Source organism: Pteronotus mesoamericanus, unplaced genomic scaffold, assembly GCF_021234165.1.
Source record: "Pteronotus mesoamericanus isolate MK-2021 breed Mesoamerican mustached bat unplaced genomic scaffold, CSHL_Meso_final contig_65, whole genome shotgun sequence".
Classification (NCBI taxonomy): domain Eukaryota; kingdom Metazoa; phylum Chordata; class Mammalia; order Chiroptera; family Mormoopidae; genus Pteronotus; species Pteronotus mesoamericanus.
In genome coordinates this window covers 14,301,265-14,319,715 of record NW_026555228.1, presented here as the reverse complement: position 1 = coordinate 14,319,715, position 18,451 = coordinate 14,301,265, and the positions used below count along the sequence as shown (strand labels likewise).

Sequence of the window (18,451 nt, the reverse complement as noted above, 5' to 3'; positions counted from 1 at the left end):
CACTGCTGTGAAAGGATATTAATTAATAACTCATCTCTTTTCATCCATTAATTCTAACCTCAGTATGAATGTGTTCTTGTAGCACTCTGAGAAGGTGACAAAAATAATTTTTAATACCACACGGAAAAAGTTCCCGGAGGGATGGTTTTCTTTATTATCTATGATTCTCACTTAGTTTGAATAATTTGCAGTGAAGTCCCAACACATCTTCAGGGCACATAGAGAGCTCTAAGTCTGTAGCACTTAGACTAATGTGATCCCCTGTGAAAGATAACAAATGTGTCATAACTAATAGGCTATTGTTGCAGGTTAGTGAGATTGAATATACTTCACACTTTCGTGAATGTGCTAAAGGAATGATCACTTCAGTTATCTTGGGCATCAAGACTAACTTCCTTACACGTCCATGTAAGGTAGAATGAATATTTCATATTTTGTAACAAAATGAGCATTATTGGAAGCAAAAGCAACTCATTCAATGTCACAACAGTGGAACGAACTTAGAGCCATACCCCTGAAAAAGTATTTCACCACAGAGCAATTTTCTCTTGCTTAACACTGGGAAAGGCTTCAAATAACAACAGACAAGTTATTTAAATAGTACAGAATATTCTTACTTAGCCATTCCGTGACTCTGTTGTTCCTCCTGGAAGAACACTAGAGACTATCTTAAAGTAATAAATGCATCGCAACCACTTTCATTGTAGTCAAGTGTCCTATTCTGCAACGTGATCTCTACCAAGGGCCATCATTCATACTTTCATAGACTTATTTACTGTGGAGTTTAAGCTGCATTAATCACCACTCCTTCTTGAATTGGAAAGCACATTATGCCGTGTTATTTGCTAGCAATAGGCTGTGATCTGAAACATCAGTTAATCAACACATACACCTCAGTTTAGACTGAAAAGCAGTGTTAATAAATTTAAACAAGAGGCATCTGGGCAATGAGTTTGGGGAGGAAAAGAAAAGATACAGAATCTTATTTTGTAGAAGGTTTTAAGTTACTGAAGAAATTCTAGTAAGTCTGTGATCTTTTCCATATCATAGGCAGCTAATTAAAATTGCTGTACAGGCTGATGTCCTGGTAGTGTGAAATTCCACAGGTTGAAATAGCTAACGTAATGGAGCAGAATTCTTGAATTACAACAATTAGTATCAAGGGATTTACTCTCAGAAGACCTGAAACAAATTAATGGCATAATCTGAAAAGCATACACAGGCTATTCGGGGAAAACTCTTTAATTTCAGAATTAGGCAAGCTGGAGGAAAGCCAGAGGCCCTAAGGATAAAACTCCCACCCCTTCCCATTTTTTATGGTGTACTCGTTGGTTCTGTAAGTCTGAAATTAGCGATTCTTTACATGTAGATGCTCTGGAACAGTGATCTTTAAATTTTTTTTTGACGCATCAGAATCCCCTGGAAAGCTTCTTAAAACACAGATGGCTGGGCCCCGCCCCCAGAGTTTCTGATACAGACCTGGGTCGGAGCCTGAGAATTCACATTTCCAATAAATCCCTAGCTGATGCTGGTGCTGCTCAGCCAGGGATTACACTTTGTTCGATGAATGTTCTCAAACTTTAATGTACATCTGAATGAATATCTTGGTTATCTTTTTAAAATGTATACAAAGTACCCAGGAACTTTGTGAAAATGCAGACTCTTACACAGCAGTGACACCAATTTCTCTGCTCTGTGGAACACACTTTGAGAAAAGAGGATCTATAGTACCTTAGTGTGAATTCATTTACCATAGCATTCTTCCCGTAGCGGGAGAAAGCATGAAAACACTGGTGGGGGCGGAGAACGGAGGATTGTATGGAAGAAACGAGCTATTGCTGAAGTTGAGCTTAAGCTCAGACAGAGGGTGTCATGCTACAGACAAACTTAGCCAGCTTCATAGTTTCTCCTTAGTCTGACACTTTTTCCCCCCAGGTACTTTGAAGGACCGACTTTTTAATATCTTATATTGCATTTATCTGACTTTGAACATTAAATGGTCAAGCCCAGTAGATTTGAAATAAAATATTCTTGAGAACCTTGTATTCTCTAGATAGTGTTCTTTGTTTCTAGAATTTCAAAAAGAAACTTAACGGGAACTACATAATTATTCCTTCTTTTTCCAAAAAGCTTAGTTACCTGTTTTTGTCCCCTCTTTCAAACTTTTCAACCATCAACTCTCTAGAGGCAATAATCGGCCTTGAAAGTACCTAGTGATGACAGAAGAACCAGTGTCTAACAGTAGAGGGTAATTAGGCACTTGGGATTTGCTTTCTGTTTTTAAAAAGAGTTAACACAAATTATACTTGGTAAAGAAAAAAGAAGAGAAAAACTCTTACTCCAAACCCCAACCTATTGTTTAGCATGGTCTCTATGTTAACATATGTTCGGGATCTCCAGTGGAGAATTTCTTGTATATACAGAAGTTCTTTGTATATTTTGGATAACAGTCCCTTATCAGATGTCTCTCCTACAAATATTTTTCTCCCAAGTCTGTGGCTTGTCTTCTCATTCTCTTGACATTATATTACTCAAAGCAGAAGTTATTAATTTTAATGAAGTCCAGCTTATCAATTATTTCTGTCATGGATCATGCTTCTGGTGTTGCATCTAAGAAGTCACTTCTTTATCAAAGGTCATCTAAGTTTTCTCCCGTGTCACCTTCTAGGAGTTTTATAGTTTTGTATTTTAGTTTTGGGCCCATGATCCATAAGGGATCATTTTTGACAGTTATAAAATAAGGCTCATAAGTCACCTGAAACAAGGAGACTGTTATAAGATAGGGATATTTGAACAATATATATTTAGCCGGACCATTTGCCAGGTCTTTGATCTGTGTATAAAATAATATAAAATAGGTAATGAACTTCACAACATAATGGGGAAAACTGGTCTGTGTATTCACTATTTTAAAAATTATACCTGTTATCTGAACAAAGTCCAATGGAATTGAGACAGAGTAATCGATTATAACGGGTAAGAAAACAGAGGAGAATCAAAAGAGAGGGTGAACTTCTTGAAAAGAGTAGACCATGGATTATTTACCTTTATGTTTCCAATGTTTTGCCTAATGCCTGTGTGTCAGAGGTAAATAACTATTGACATATGAATGCATGACAGTGTTAATAGCATTGATTTCTTCTTCCCCCAACTGGTGATATGTGTGCTAGGATATGCTAGAGTAGAAAACAATGTTATTTGACCCATAGTACATCCCAGTGTTTACACTGTTTAGCAAGATATCTGGTTTAGAGTAAGAAAGAGAGAAAACAAATTCATATTTATTTAGTGGCTACTAATCATTGTGCAACAAATAAATTTTACTTTTATGTTATTTACTAGACATAGTTTGTATACATTATCATTTGATGTATTACTCATGTCATTTGTGTTTCTTGAGATGGCTTAAGGTAGTACTTTGATTAAAAGCTTAAGTTGTTAAGTTACTACATTAGCCATAATCTTAATACTCCATTCTCTTGGATAATAATATTATATTAACATATAAACAATATAATGGTACTAGAAATAAGTACTATTTTTTGACCCATGGCCACATGTTAGGAACCTGCTAGATGCATTTTATATGATGTCTCTCACTAAGGTCAGTCTTACCGCCGCATATTATGGAAAAGAAAACTGAGACTCAGAAAAAAATTTTAGTGTGTTTTTGTAGGCTGCCTATGTTCCTAGATGTCAACCATAATGTTGTTGCCTGCTTACTTATTGGAATGTCCAATTTGACTTTTCTGCCACCCCAGGATGGCTCTGTTTTCATGATTGGCCCTTCCCTCCATCAAAAATTAGACCATCCCTACGTATATGTGACAGTTATTAAGAGAAATCAAAAGTAGAAATGATAGTGGCAATTGAGTAGCATCTAAAAAGAAAAAGATACGTAAAATCATAGGTTCATTCAACCCAATGGTTTCTCATTACATCTACAGTAATTTATGATTGGCTTAAAATTCTCACTCAGTGCCCGGTCCTCTCTTGTCCAGGACTTAGCTTTTCAATATCTATGGAGTTCATTTGACATATTTATTTATTGAACTTAAGTTCAAGAAAAGTGTCTTTCAAAATCACTCAGAGCCATCTGCTTAAATAGCTAGATCACAAGCAAACAGGCTGGGTAAATACTTTTGACTGTTACTTAATTATGGCTTTAATGTGAATACATAGTCATTATGTTTTCATTAAGGTTCTTATGGACAACTTAATACAAATTTTTAAAGATGTTTCCTCTTTTTCATATTTGAAAAAGAAAAACAGATCCCCTAAGGTGCATTTTGACTCATCTGTGGAACTCAGGATCTATTAATTCAATAGAATTACAAAAAAATCAAAACATATCTTTTTTCAGTTTGTAGCAGCAATTACTATGTCGTATAGCATTTATTTTACAGTGTCCACCTTCATATTATCTCTCCCCAAACTCTCCATGTCAATCTTACTCAATATCCAGCTCACTAAAAGCGCATCTATTAAAAGTAGTAAAAAGTAGCCTTAGCTGGTGTCGCTCAGTGGACTGAGCACCGGCCTGTGAACCAAAGGGCTTGATTCCCAGTGTAGGGCACATGCCTAGGTTGCAGGCCAGGTCCCCAGCAGGGGGAGTGTGAACTGCAATCACACATTGATATTTCTCTCCCTCTCTCCCTCTCTTCCTCTATCTCAAAATAAATAAAACATTTTTTTAAGTAGTAACAAGTAAAAACCAATGAAGCCATGACACTTAACTGGCAAGGAGTTGTGCTTGTAATGATATTTAAATTGAGTGTCATTTCCAGAAGCTCCCGATTTCTAGTTGTCCCTGTCATCTTCTAGTCACTGTAGATGACCTCTGGGTGTTCTTTAAAAAAAGATTCTATGGAGCCCAGGTTTTCAGAAATTAATATTAATAGTGTGTGGTAGATCATTTGTGCTAATAGTCCTAACTGTTCACCCTTCCTATGTCCTTGCCCTTTTCTAGCAGGTCCTTCTGTTCCCCCTCCTTGATTATGGACTCTTCCATGTGACTTGCTTTGGCCAATAAGGTATTAGCAGACCTGACTGAAGAAGGGACTTGAAAAAGTAGTTAACATGTTTCCACTTCCTGTGTAGCTTATCTACCTTTGCCTTCAGATTATGCCCACTGAAAATGTGTAAGAGATACATGGAGAGAGCTGAGTCATCCTTAAAGGAGTGACATAGATATCAGGGAAAGCTTAAGGGAGGAAGTAATATGAATATTGAGCCATCTCATGAAGATTAATAAGAATTTATCAGATGGACTGCGGAGCAGAAGGATATTTCTGGTAGGAGAAATGGCACATAAAAAAATCACGAGGTATGAAGGAGCCGTGAGGTGTTTAAAAAACTCAAATAGCTGGACGTGAACCACCTGATCACAAAGGTCATTGTATGGCATGCTAAGAGCTTGTATTAAATCTTAAAATTGTGGCAATTGGGGTGACTGAAAGATTTCTTAGCAAGTGTTGGTTGGTATCACTTTGAAATGAATGTTTTGGGAGCAGGCTCAAGGCTGGACTAAAGATTGCAGAGACAGAAGGAAGAGAGACTGACTGGGAGATGACTGAGAAAGTCTAAGTGAGAAATGGTGGCTGCCATGTTTAATCCATGAAAATGGGGGAAATAAAGTGAGAAGTGGATTGAAGAAATATTTAGGAGTAGAACTGACAGATCTGGTGAGTAACTGAATTTGGGTAAAGAGTGAGAACAAATGGTTCCCAGGTTCATTCATTGAGTTAGACAGCATGCCTGAGGGGAAGTAGGCATTGGCTGAAGCAAGGAGGAGAGAGTGAAAGGGATATGCAATGAATTCAGTTTTATATTAATGGAATATGAAATTCAGCTTAGATGTTATGGAGACAATGATTTAAATTGATGAAGGATCATAAATTCTATTGAATATGAATGTTTCATTATGACATCCATACACTGCTGTTTTATTGCTAGAAGTGCATTAAATGATAAGTGAAAGGGGAAACAAACAGGGCTATGCTATTCTTTGCTTAGGTCTCTAATGCACAGAAACTGAGTTATGAGTTAAAAAGATTATAATTTATTTAGGAATGGAAACCTAAGATAGCATGGGTGAGGAAAAAGCAAGTAAAAATGTGAAACAAAGTTTGCATTACCCTTTTGGCTATCATTTCATGGCAAGCCATGAGGAGCCACTGAAGGCTGCTCAGTGAATGGATTCACTCAGCATCTGAGATTTCTCTGGATATTCTAGGTGATAAAATTGTGCCTCTGAATAATATATGCGAGTGACTGCCAACCTTGTAGTACACTGTTCCATCCAAGGATAGAACCAGTGAGAAGAACTGGAGACTCTGGTTATTGGATTGGTCTACCTAGCTACATGATAAGAACCAAGTGGGAGCCCTGGTTGGTGTGGCTCAGTGGATTGAGTGACAACCTGTGAACCAAATGGTTGCTGGTTCAATTCCCAGTGTAGGGCACATGCCTAGGTTGCAGGCCGGGTCCCCCATAGAGGGCGTGCGAGAAGAAACCACACATTGATGTTTCTCTCCCTCCCCCCTTTCCCTCTCTAAAGATAAATAAATAAAATCTTTAAAAAAAGAAAAAAGAACCAAGTGGAAGAGTCAGGCAGTGACAAATGACTGTTTGGTCCTATCCTATGTGGTGTGGTCAAAAGACTTGGACACAACTGGAAGGAAGGAGGTAGTAAGGAGAATCTGAGAAGGCTCATAAACTTTGTATCTAATATGATATATCAACAATATGCAACCTGAAAAACCTTAAGTATGGGTGAAAAAATATAACTTGAAAACTACACATATAATACACTAGTACTTTAATGAAGTTTAAAACAGCAAAATAATGAAAGATTTTAAATAAATGCATGCATATGTTGTTCAAGTATAAAGAAAATAATAGGATGATAAACATCAATATCACTAAAGTGATTACCTATGGCAAGAAGGGGACTATGATCAGGGAAAATTATATAAGAACCTTGAAGTATGTTTGTAATGGTTTCTGGATTTGGTTGGAGGAAATTTTTTTCTTGCATGCTACTTTTCTATAGTGAAATTTTTCATTAGATAGACTAAAATAATAATCACTAAATTTTAGGAGCATTCATGTAAAACTATACAAAAAATAAAGAAAAAAAATTGGAATAAAACTAAAACCTATGAATGTTAGGAAAAAGCTAAAAGAATAAAAAATCATGTAAAATAAGAAAAAATAGTATGGCAAGGAGACATCCAAATAAATCAGTGATTACTTTGAATATGTATAAGCTAATTTGACTATTTAAAAGACATTTTCAGATCAGTATTTAAGACAAGCAAAACTCAGCTATATTCTATTTATAGAAATGTTTGTGTGAGATAAAATGGTGGTAAAGGTTGAATATGAAAAGAAAAACATATAGTAGACATAATGAAGAGAAGGTAATAGCAGCATTATAAATAGCAGACAAAACAGTATCAAGATCAAAAAGGGATAGATTGATGAAAGTTGTTATAAATTCCACAAGTGTCTTAACCTTAAAAGAAAAAAAAAAACTTCCATGATATCTGCATGTAACTGTAAAATTGCAAAAAATAAAAAAAATGTGAGAAACTCTTCCACAATACAGAGGAAAAGGAAACATAAATTATACCAGCAAGAGCTATTACAGACGGTGAGAAGAGAGAATGGACCTGAACAAATTGACAATTATGCTCCTAAATAAAAGATGACAGTACCCTACAGAAACAATGGTGAAATGTTCAGTAGAGCGGTTCATGATCTCAAAAGCGAAACAAAGCAAACCAGGGGCAAAAACAAAAACAATGAAAACAGTCTACAAAAGGCACCCAAATTATATCTGGAAAAATTATGAAAAAAAATGGACAAAAACCAATATGTAGTTTTATTATTTATTAATTTTAAGGATGAAAAAAGATCATACAAGCATTCAGCCAAAATAGCAAATAACATAAAAAGGCAAAGCAATCTGCGTCATTTCAATATTCTTTTCCATGATGCGAAATACTAGAAGCATTACATTTTGAGAGAAAAATAATTGCAATTCTATCTTTCTTATAAAGAGATAAGAATTCATCATATATTAACCTGGTAGCACACACACACAAATTCTCTTTGGGCATATATGGGTTCAATCTTCTATTACCAGAACATTCTTCCTGACATATCTCCCCTAACATTGAGACTCAGGAATAAAATGTTGGTTTTCGAAGACAGTCTGTTTGGGCTGTGTAACAAAATATCATAGACCGGGTGGCTTAAACAGCAGACATTTACTCCCTCATAGTTCTGGCCGCTGGGGTCCACAATCAAGGGTCCTGGTGAGAGCCCTTTCCCTGGCTTTTCTCACTTGATAGTATAATGTTTAATACTTTTTCTTAGAATCTGTTTTATGCTTTCTGTAATCTTCTTAATTCTTATTAATATTTTTCTTATGCTAAAAGGTGATGATTTACTGTTTAAAAGGTGCAGGTGCATTGTCATATACTGTAAGTACAAGCAAGGGTGCTAAAATAAAATCTTGGAATATTTTTTTCTGAATTTTCAATGTAATTTGTCACTTTTATTGAAATATAATTTTGATGTTAGTAATTAAGAATAATATATGTTCAATACCAAATGATTTTTAAAGCATGCTAGGTTGTAAAATAAAGCATGTTTTTAGTTTTTTACTTTCTGTTTAATTTTATTTATTATTTTTTAATTTAATCTTTGTTGTATTTTTTCTATTACCATTTAGTCACCTTATACTCCCTTCCCCCCAGCTGGGGGGAAAAAGCATGTTTTTATTAGAGTCTAAAAATATAAAATTGGAATCTGCCATAAAGATAATCTATAACTTGTTACTAAATTCTTTCTCTCCTCATTTTGTTCTTTAGAGTGTAGCAAGATATTCAAAAGTGATACAATTGATTACCATAAATTTTAGATTTAAAACTTAACTGCTATATTTGCTTTTTAAATTTAAGATTAATCTATGAATCTATTTTATTGAGATTTTTTTTCAAAATTGCTGCAGAGTGCAAAGGATAAACACTATTCTATAATATGCAATTTAAGGCAAATTACTTGTGTCTGCATTTCTCATATCAACTATTAAAAGGCAAAAAAATTTCTCACAATGGCATACACACTGGCATTTAGGAAAAAGAAAGATTAACAAAAGACTAAATATACTGAAAAAAAGATTGTGTGAGTAGGATTGGAAAGTTTAGATATAAACATTCTATGTGACAGGATAATTAATGGAAGTTGGTATCTATTTTCTAACCCTCAACTTGAAATTTGTTTTAAACAGAACTTTGAGAGATTAAAGATGTATTGTATCTCATACTAAATTAGAACTAGAAATGTCATATGCTTGAAATCTTTTTTATTTTTCATTCATGATTTCCCTTAAGATATTACAATCTTGACTCTTAAATGCAATTCCAACTAGAACTCTAATCCCAAGACTGCATGTCCCAATCACTCTCATGCCTTGGAGATCTCTACTATATTCTGTGTACGTGGCCAGTAAATAAACTAATGGAGAATAGAAGTTTCTGAAGTTTCACGAGCCACGTTTAGAAGTAATATATATCACTTCTGTTCATATTTCATTGGATATAACACAACCAAAGGTCTCTGCATAACTGACAAGGGGTTTAAAAAAAAGTGTTTGTGTCAAAAGAAGAGACGAATCACAGATATTGGTGTGAAACAATATTCTCTGCCACAACATTTTAAAAAATGCTTTCTACCACAAGGATGTATACATTATACTTAAGCGAAAAACCAAATCAGAAAACTGGATTTTGTCATATTACTCAGGAACACTGTAACTTGAATTATCAAACATATGGCTAGATGTCATGTCAAAGCTTTCATAAATTTAACCCTGAGTAAATATTTCTTAAGTCTCTCCCCCTGAAAACAGTGGAAAATCCTGTACCACTCACTGTCAATCCATTGGACTTCTTTACAATAATAATGCGAGTTTTTCTACGATAAACTTTCTACCATGCATTTATAGGGCTTTTGGGGGGTTATTTTGGACTAACAATTATTCTTTGTGAAAATGATGAATGTTTCTATGGTTTGTTATTTTCAATTTTATCTAAAGGCAAACATATAACTATTTTTCTTATACACAGGTCCTCTGCTCAAAGGATGTTGAAGTAACAAAGTTAAAGGATAAGTGGTATATATTCTTTAGCTTAACAGAATTTGTGTGAAGTAAAAGTACGGAAATGGTCAGTGACAATGTAGCAATGAATGGCCCTCAGATGTAGAATTCACTGTTTTGGTTCAGGCCCTCACATCTATATGAAAAATATAATCATTTACTCTGGTGGGCTTGCATTCTATGTTGTAAGTCAGGAGTCAGCACTCTGCCTGGTTTTGTAAATAGAACGTTAGTGGAACACAGCCATGCCCCTTCATTTATGCACTGTCTGGCTGATTTCAAACTACCACAGCAGAGTTGAATAGTTGCGACAAGGACTGTATGTGGTCTGCAAAGCTGAAAGCACTTACTCTCTGGCCTTCTACAGAAAACGTTTGTCCACCCCTGCTTTAAACCCATGAGGTGTGAACACCAAGTATCCTTTTACCATTACAAGGCTTCCAGTTTTATGCCACCTATTAAAATTCTATTGTAACACCTGGTTAACAATGTCAGTTGTTTAGTTTCAAAAAGGTTCAAATTGAAATTGAATTAAAGAACACTAGGAAACCTTATTGAACAACATTTCTTTGTAATGATTTCCTGTCTGTAGAGGTCAGCTTTGAAGGTATTTTATAGTTGTCTTTCACTTATAAATATGTGAACACAAAGACAACTTGTTTATAAAATCAGTTTATAGTCTCGGATTTTGTTTTTTTAAGTCACAGTGATATAAGTTGTAGTATTTGTAAATGGTTTGAAAAATAGGTATAAAAAGGTATTAAAAAGTAGTGTAAATGTTACTGATGCCCAGAGCATGTTTTTAAATAGTTCTGTAAGGAGTTGCTAAAATGAGGCTTCATATCTTAAAATCTATTTGTGCATTGAATAATGCATCACACACTCTAATCTAAATGTAGCATAGTGAAGTGCCTAATTTCTATTTTAATTATAAGTACTAAAATTGCATATAAGGTTTTATTATTTAAAAATATCTAGGGCTAGGGGTGGAAGGATTGAACAAAAAGGATTCATGGACATGGATAACAGCGTGGTGATTGCTGGGGGGAGGAGGGGATAAGGGAACTAAAAGATAATGGAAAAAAACACATAAAGATTAAATGAAAAAATATCTACAACACACTGTGATGGTATAAACCATTCTTATCAAATGACTAATCTACACTAAAGTGTAGTTTTCTTTCCATTATGGTTGGGGCTCTTCCATAGTATGTTTCTTTAAGAGAAAACTACTTAAACTGGAGGAGAGTGTTCAGTTGGAAAGATTTCAGGTGAATTGGGAAGATTATATAGATATGTGAGAGCACATTTAAAAAAAGTACTTCTCTACTTACAGTGCAATGTGAGTTTCTAGAGACTCCTCTATACATGTGATTTTGACTTATTTAGCTTAGAGTCTACTATTCAAGGTTGCATGTTAGAAATTACTCCCAAGAAATTTCCTAACATGGTAGGCAATGACATATCTGCCTATAAATTGATGCAATAATTTGAAGATTCTTCCACTTTTAGAAAAAACATGAATGTTATGTGAGTAACATTTCTCATCATGTCAGAGTGGATACCTGTATTTTATGTATTTAGAAACATGGGTCCTGTGATTTTGGATATGGTCATTTCCTTACACAATTCTTATCAACAAATACATTCTCTTAAAGTAAAATCTTCAAACTTTTTTTAGTATTAAACTATCTAGAAATATAAGAAGTCAGTTATCTATTGTTGTTAAGAGTAAAGTCATTTTTGTTTAAAATCACTTTTTAAGACAAACTGGTGAGTACCTACTACATCTGAAACCTAGACCAATATATTTTATGAAGATTCAGAAACTAAACAAAAAGGAAACTTTATCATTTTGTTTATAAGAATAATAAGAGATAAAACCTACAGTAAATGAGAGAAAAGGAAATTAGAATTTAAATTTTCCTTAGGCAAACTAGGAAAAAAAATGAATGGAGCTACTATATGCTAACAAACTGGACAACTTACAAGAAACAGAAAAAATCCTTATAAACATAAAATCTACCAAGACTAAATAATGAAGAAATAGATAATATGAACAGATGAATTACTACTAAGGAGATTGAATCAGTAATAAAAATCTCCCAATGAAGAAAAGCCCAGGACCAGATGGTCTCACTAGTAAATTTTACGAAACTGTTTTTGGTTTTGGTTTTATTTTGGGACCACGGGCTCTTAATGGAAGCATGATCTTTCTGAAGGAATAGGTTAGTAAACAAAAGCATTGTCATAGACTGCTGCTCACAGGTACAAATGTAAAAATTCAATTAGTAAAGAATTAATAACAAAACAAAACTGCTTTGCAACCACAGCTGCTCTTCTCAGAATAGTCCCTTTGCTTTCTTGAGGTCTTGTTGTTTCCACAGAGGCAAGGCAGTGAAGACTGCTGGAGTCATCCCAAAGGTCTTGGTGAAATCCTCAAGGGACAGGTGCTCTTCTTTCTTGCTGGGATCCACACCCTTAGGGAGCTCCTCCACACGCTTGTTCACCAGCTTCTTCAGGGGATAGATGGGTAGAGACACATAACTGAGGTTGCTGTTAGCACTGAACACTTTCTTTTTAGGATTTATGATCTCAGCAGTGATCTGGCCCAAGTCCCCAGAGTTGCCAAGCTCCCTCTTCAGGACCTCGTAGGATTTGGTATTACTCCACTTGGAGGGATCCCATGCCAGGAACCAGCCTGTGAAGGTGGGGGGCTCGTGTCCTTGCTTCACCAAGGTGATGGGGGTCTCAAGGTCCCGGCCACTGGGGTGGATCTTGAGGTATTCCTGCACTGTGGTGATGGCAGCTTTCTTCTCACCCTCACTGGCATGCTTTCCAATCCAGAAGAAGACCTGGTCCCAGACATCGAGCAGAAATACATCATCCTCTTCCAAGTCATCCTGAATGAAGTCGGAGATTTCTGTGGCCAAGAATCGCCCACTCTGGTTGGAACATTCAAAGAGCCTGGGGGTGAAGACCATGTTTTCTTGTTGCAGTCTCTTGATGCTGGTATAGAGTGCCTTTCCGCCCAGGGCCATCCAGAAGTTGGCTGGCTCTTGCCCTTCCGCCACCACTTGCTTCTCCTTCGGGGAGATGGTATCAGCAACCATCTTGGCCATCTCCCGCTCATCTCCACTACAGCCCTTCCCACACCACAGGTAAAAGCGGGCGGGGGTCTTGAGGAGGAAGACATCATTGGAGTTGAGGCAGTGGGCCCAGGGAGGGACCTCAAAAGCCTTGGTGTTATTGGCACTTGTTCCCTGCACCTGGAACAGCCTTATGGGGGGCACAGGCTCCATGCTCTTAGGCCGGGAGGTGCCTACCTGGTAGACCACCATGCATCCCTTGAAGATGGACATGAGGTGAGGTGGCTCCTTGCCCATCGAGACTCGGATCTGGACCAGTTCATTGTTGTACTTCTGATCCAGGATGACGGCCTGATCGGCCAAGGCTGTGATTTCATGCTGTTTGGCCCGTTTGCCCTGCCAGACGTACAGCAGGTAGTGGGGTTTATCCCCAATTAAGTAAGTGTAGAGCAGCAGGTAGCAGTCACCCCCATAGAAGTGGCCCAGCCACTTGGACTCCACAGGCACCAGCTCTAGGTTCTCAATGCGCCACATCTGCACCTGTCCGCTCCCGTCATCTACCATCTTCTGCTGGGCAGCCATCTGAGGCTGGACATGCATAGACATGGCATCAAACTTCACCTGCTCCACCTTGGCCACGGAGCCCACAGTGTGGGTTTTGCCCAGGCCTGAGGTTCTGCCCAGCACTGTCCACTTCTGGAAGAGCTGTTGGAAGATGACAGACTCTGCCCCATCATTCTGCACCTCGATTTGTGTGCTCAGGGGGTACTGCTTGGCTTTTATGAAGCTCAGGGCCAAGCCCATGGCGTCCTCCCTCTCCTGGGCATTGGCATTCTTCCCCTTCCACACATAGATCTTCAGGCCCCCCTGGTCCAGGATATAACATTCCTCATGACTGAGCAGGTCTTGTGTGAGTGGCTGCATTGCGACCATTTGGACCACCAGCTTTCCCTCTATGTCAGACATGTGGTATAACTTGAGGTTGGCCTTGAGTGCGAACTCCACCACCATGTCAGGCACAGCTGCCTTCAACCCCCTTCTGCTGCCCAGCACTCTGTTCATGACCTCCATCAGCTGCGGAGACTCCTCCTTCTCCCCGTCCACCACAGCTATATAGGGCCGTCCACCCCGCTCCTGGTCTCGGATCTCCTTGGCCAGGATCATGCTTTTGACTCTCTTTTTGCGGTCACTCTCTGGCCCGTTCCACTGGATGATAAGCTCTCCAAGGTCCAGGAGAAAAACTTCCCCACGGTTGAAACTTTTCCAAGATATCTCCACTTCTCCGGCTACCACGTTTCTCTTGCCTTTCACATGCAGCAGCCGCCGGACCTCGCTGGAGTTGCTCTCCCCATGCTTCATGCCAGAAGCCATGCCACCTTTCCGGATCACAAGGCCTTTCTTGAAGTAGCCTCGTAAAGCATCGCTCTCATTGCCTTGGGTCTCACGGTGCTGGACAGCCCGGCCCTTTAGGAAGCCATCCATCTCTGTGGTGAAGATGGCGGCTGCCCCTTGCTCATCCTGGGATGAGGCCTGGCCAATCCAGTAGTGGATGTCGTATGTCAGGTTGATGCCGGTCTTGTGGATAGCCAGGATGACGTAGCAGTCGTCTTCGAAGAAGCAGCCAAAGGTGGTGGGAGGAACAGGCACCATCTGCATGGCCTCGATCCTCCATATTTGCACCCCAGGCATGGTGGTGTTGAGGGAGCCTTTGACTTGGGCGCTCAGATTGCTCATGGCGACGAGCCTGGCTGGAGGAGGCAGCTGCCACCTGGGAGATATCAGGGAGTTGTCAGATTTTACTAAATTTTTAAAGAGGAATTAATGCAACCCTCAAACTCTTCCCAAAAATTGATGAAGAAACATCCCTAGATTTATTTAATGAATTTTATGAGGCCAGCGTTATCTTAATACCAAAACCAGGAAAGGATACTACAAGACAACTGCAGGCTCAGTAAAGTACTAGCCATCCTGATTCAGCATCACATTATAAAGATCACATGCAAGGATGGTTCAACAAGTCAATAAATATATATCATATTAATGGAATGAAAGTAAAAATCATATGATCATTTCAATAAGTACAGAAAAAGCACTTAACAAAAATCAATGCCCCCTCATGATAAAAACTTCTAACAAATTAGGCACAGATATAACATACTTCAACATAATAAAGGCCATATATAACAAGCCCTCACCTAACATCACAACCAATGATAAAAGGTTGAAAGCTTTTCCTCTAAAATGAGTAACAAAACAAGGATGTCCACTCTCACTACTCTTATTCAACATAGTAATGGAAATCCTTGACAGAGCAATCAGTCAAGAAAAAAAAAGGCATCAGAATTGGAAAAGAGGAAGTAAAATTGGCTGTATTTGGAGATGACATGATTTTATATACAGAAAATCCTAAAGACTCCATAAAAAATCAGTTATATAGAATCAACAAATTCAGTAAAGAAACAGAATAGAAAATTTTAAATGGGGAAAAATCATTGACATATTGAACACCTACTGTGCTATGCAATTGATATTTACATTATCATATTTACTCTTCATAAGAACTCTGGGTTGAGCATGTTATTAATCTCAAAATTTGCAAACGACAAAATGGAGGCACAAGTATTAAATAACTTTTCATGCTTTGTGGTCTACACAGGGTTCCTTATATTTACTGGGTGGCTTTAAAAAGTGATATATAAGTGAGGACATGTTAAAGCAAAATCAAGACAACTGATGAGAGAGTTTGGTGTCCCATGAACTAAAATGGACCATGTTTTCCTTTCATTGATTTGATATAATGGAGGACATAATTGCCAATATAAAGGTAAATCTAAGTAATGTTGAGGTTTTCACTTTCAAAATTAGGTACTTGAAATATCGTCTCTTTAAACTAAGTAAATCCTATGGACTAAATGTGTTACCCTAAAATTTATATGCTAAACCTCTAATTCTCAGTGTGATGGTATTTGGAGATGGGTTTTTTATGATAGGTAATTTGGTCATGAAGGTAGAGCCCTCAGGATGGGATTAGTGACCTTATAAGTAGAGACAGGAAATATCATGCCTTCTCTCTCTCTGCTTTCCACAGTGTAAGGACCCAGCAAGATGACCATCTTTGACTTGAACTCAACCATGCTAGCATCCTGATCTCAGACTTTCCAGACTCCAGGACTGTGAAACTAAAAAAAACAGCTTAAGAATTTAAGGATAAAAATATATGTAAATTAATGCTCTTATGTTTGTCTGACATTGTCTATCTTTGTAGCTTTACTTTTAGAGCTTAATGGAAAGTAATGAGTTTAGTAAAAACATTTTCTTTCAAGTCATAATTTCTATAGAAAGATAATATTTTGAAATCTATTACTGTGCTTTTCTTTGAATATTCCCTTATGCTGCCAGAGTACTGTTTTCCTCAGGGAGTCCCTTGTTATACTTGGAGAACAAGAGGAGTCATTCTTCACCTTTTGAAATCTAAAAGAACTTCACAAAGCCAGTATTTAGAAATAAGAGTTTTGAAAGCCCTACTTTCATGTTCAAGAGCCAGGCAATTGAGAGTGAAAAGTAGAAACCCCAGCTAGGTTCAAGATGGAACCTAAGCCATTGGGGGCCTGTGACTAATTTCCAAAATTGAACTCTGGGAATGCACAAGGTTCCATTCCTTGGGTGAAGACTGCGTTAGTTTGGAAGAGAAAAAATGGTAACAAGGTACATTGAGGCAGAGGAAAAATACCACTTGTTTATAGAAAAGTTTCCTCAAACCCTATTTAAGGACTGACATAAGGATGACCTTTAAACTAGAAATCATGTCAGGGATCAGAGATATGCAAAGCAGGTAATGTCTCGTGTACAAGTATGGTGCAGAAGCAGCTGTAGCTTCTAAGAAAACCAATATCCAAAGATCAAGTGGCCTAAGACTTGTCAGTGGAGGCAACTGGGGAATAGCTCTCAGTCTGTTACCCTGATGCCATAGTATGCTTCCCACTGTCTCAGATTTGACCTTTGGTAGCAACAGAGACCACATTAATCCAAAAGAGGCTCACATATAAATTGGAGATGATTAAATGACAAAGCATACTGTACTTCAATTAAATAAGTAAATGAATCAATGAAGGAACAAATATAAATAAGTAAAAATAAAAATGAAGACTAGTTAAAGGTAGACAAAAAAACACTTTTATTCTGAACTACTATAGCAGGGGTCCCACAAAAGAAAATTATTTCCTTAAATAAAATTTACTTGGTATTCTATTGCAGCAAGAATGAGAGTTCAAAAGTATTAGGAGACCAAGTTCAATGATTGAGGGGTGGTTGTACCTCAACATTCATGCATTTTAAAAAATTAGCCAGCTCCAGTTTAAGGCCTACACTGGAATATATTTGCTATAATTTTTTTCTCAGTACTTGTTGCTTCTCAGAATTTATAGAAAGGAATAAGGCCATCTGCTTCTTAATTTATACATTAAGTACATAATATGTAACAAACATATTTGTTAGTATGTACCAAATATTTCCCAATTACATTAAAAAGAAATTACCTATAATATGGGCCAAAAATTAGAAATCAGATTTCATAAAATGATGGTCCAGCATACAAAAGAGTGAATAAAAGAATTGAATTTTGAGACATTTATCAACAAAATATTTATATTATTTGTAAAAAGCTTATGAATCAAGCTTCTCATAATATTTTTATAAACTTTTTAAATTGATTTTAGAGACAGGGGGAGAGAGAGAGAGAGAGAGAGAGATGTGAGAAACATCAGTCAATCAGTTGGATGGCTCTGATACATGCCCCAACCAGGGATGGAACCTGCTACCTAAATATATGCCCTTACCAGGAAATGAACCTGCAAACTATTGGTGTACAGATGATGCACCAACCAACTGAGCCTCCTGAGCAGGACAAGCTTCTCATAATGTTTTTATGACTTTATATGTGTGATCAATGCAACTTGTCCAATTGTTATTCTTCAAATAGCTCTATTGTCTAATTAGACACATGCCAAAATAGAGTTTTTTCTATTCTCTTCATAACATAACACAGTTCTGGAAAGGCATTACATACCATATATACTTACACAATTCTGGATTTATCCCTCACCAATGCTTCAAATTAGCATGAAAAAATTCAGCAAGTGTATGGCCTGCTTTAGACTGACCGGATGCATTGGTGTGAATGTATTCTCATTTG

The 18,451-nt window shown here is 37.2% G+C and overlaps 1 protein-coding gene across 1 annotated transcript; it reads right to left on the bottom strand.

Moving 5' to 3' along the window:
- Positions 1-12,513: 12,513 nt before the first annotated feature.
- Positions 12,514-14,994, bottom strand: LOC129076994 (villin-1-like). Its single transcript, XM_054581211.1, has one exon. The coding sequence runs from the start codon at positions 14,992-14,994 to the stop codon at positions 12,514-12,516; it is 2,481 nt and encodes an 826-aa protein (XP_054437186.1).
- Between the last annotated feature and the right edge of the window lie 3,457 nt (positions 14,995-18,451).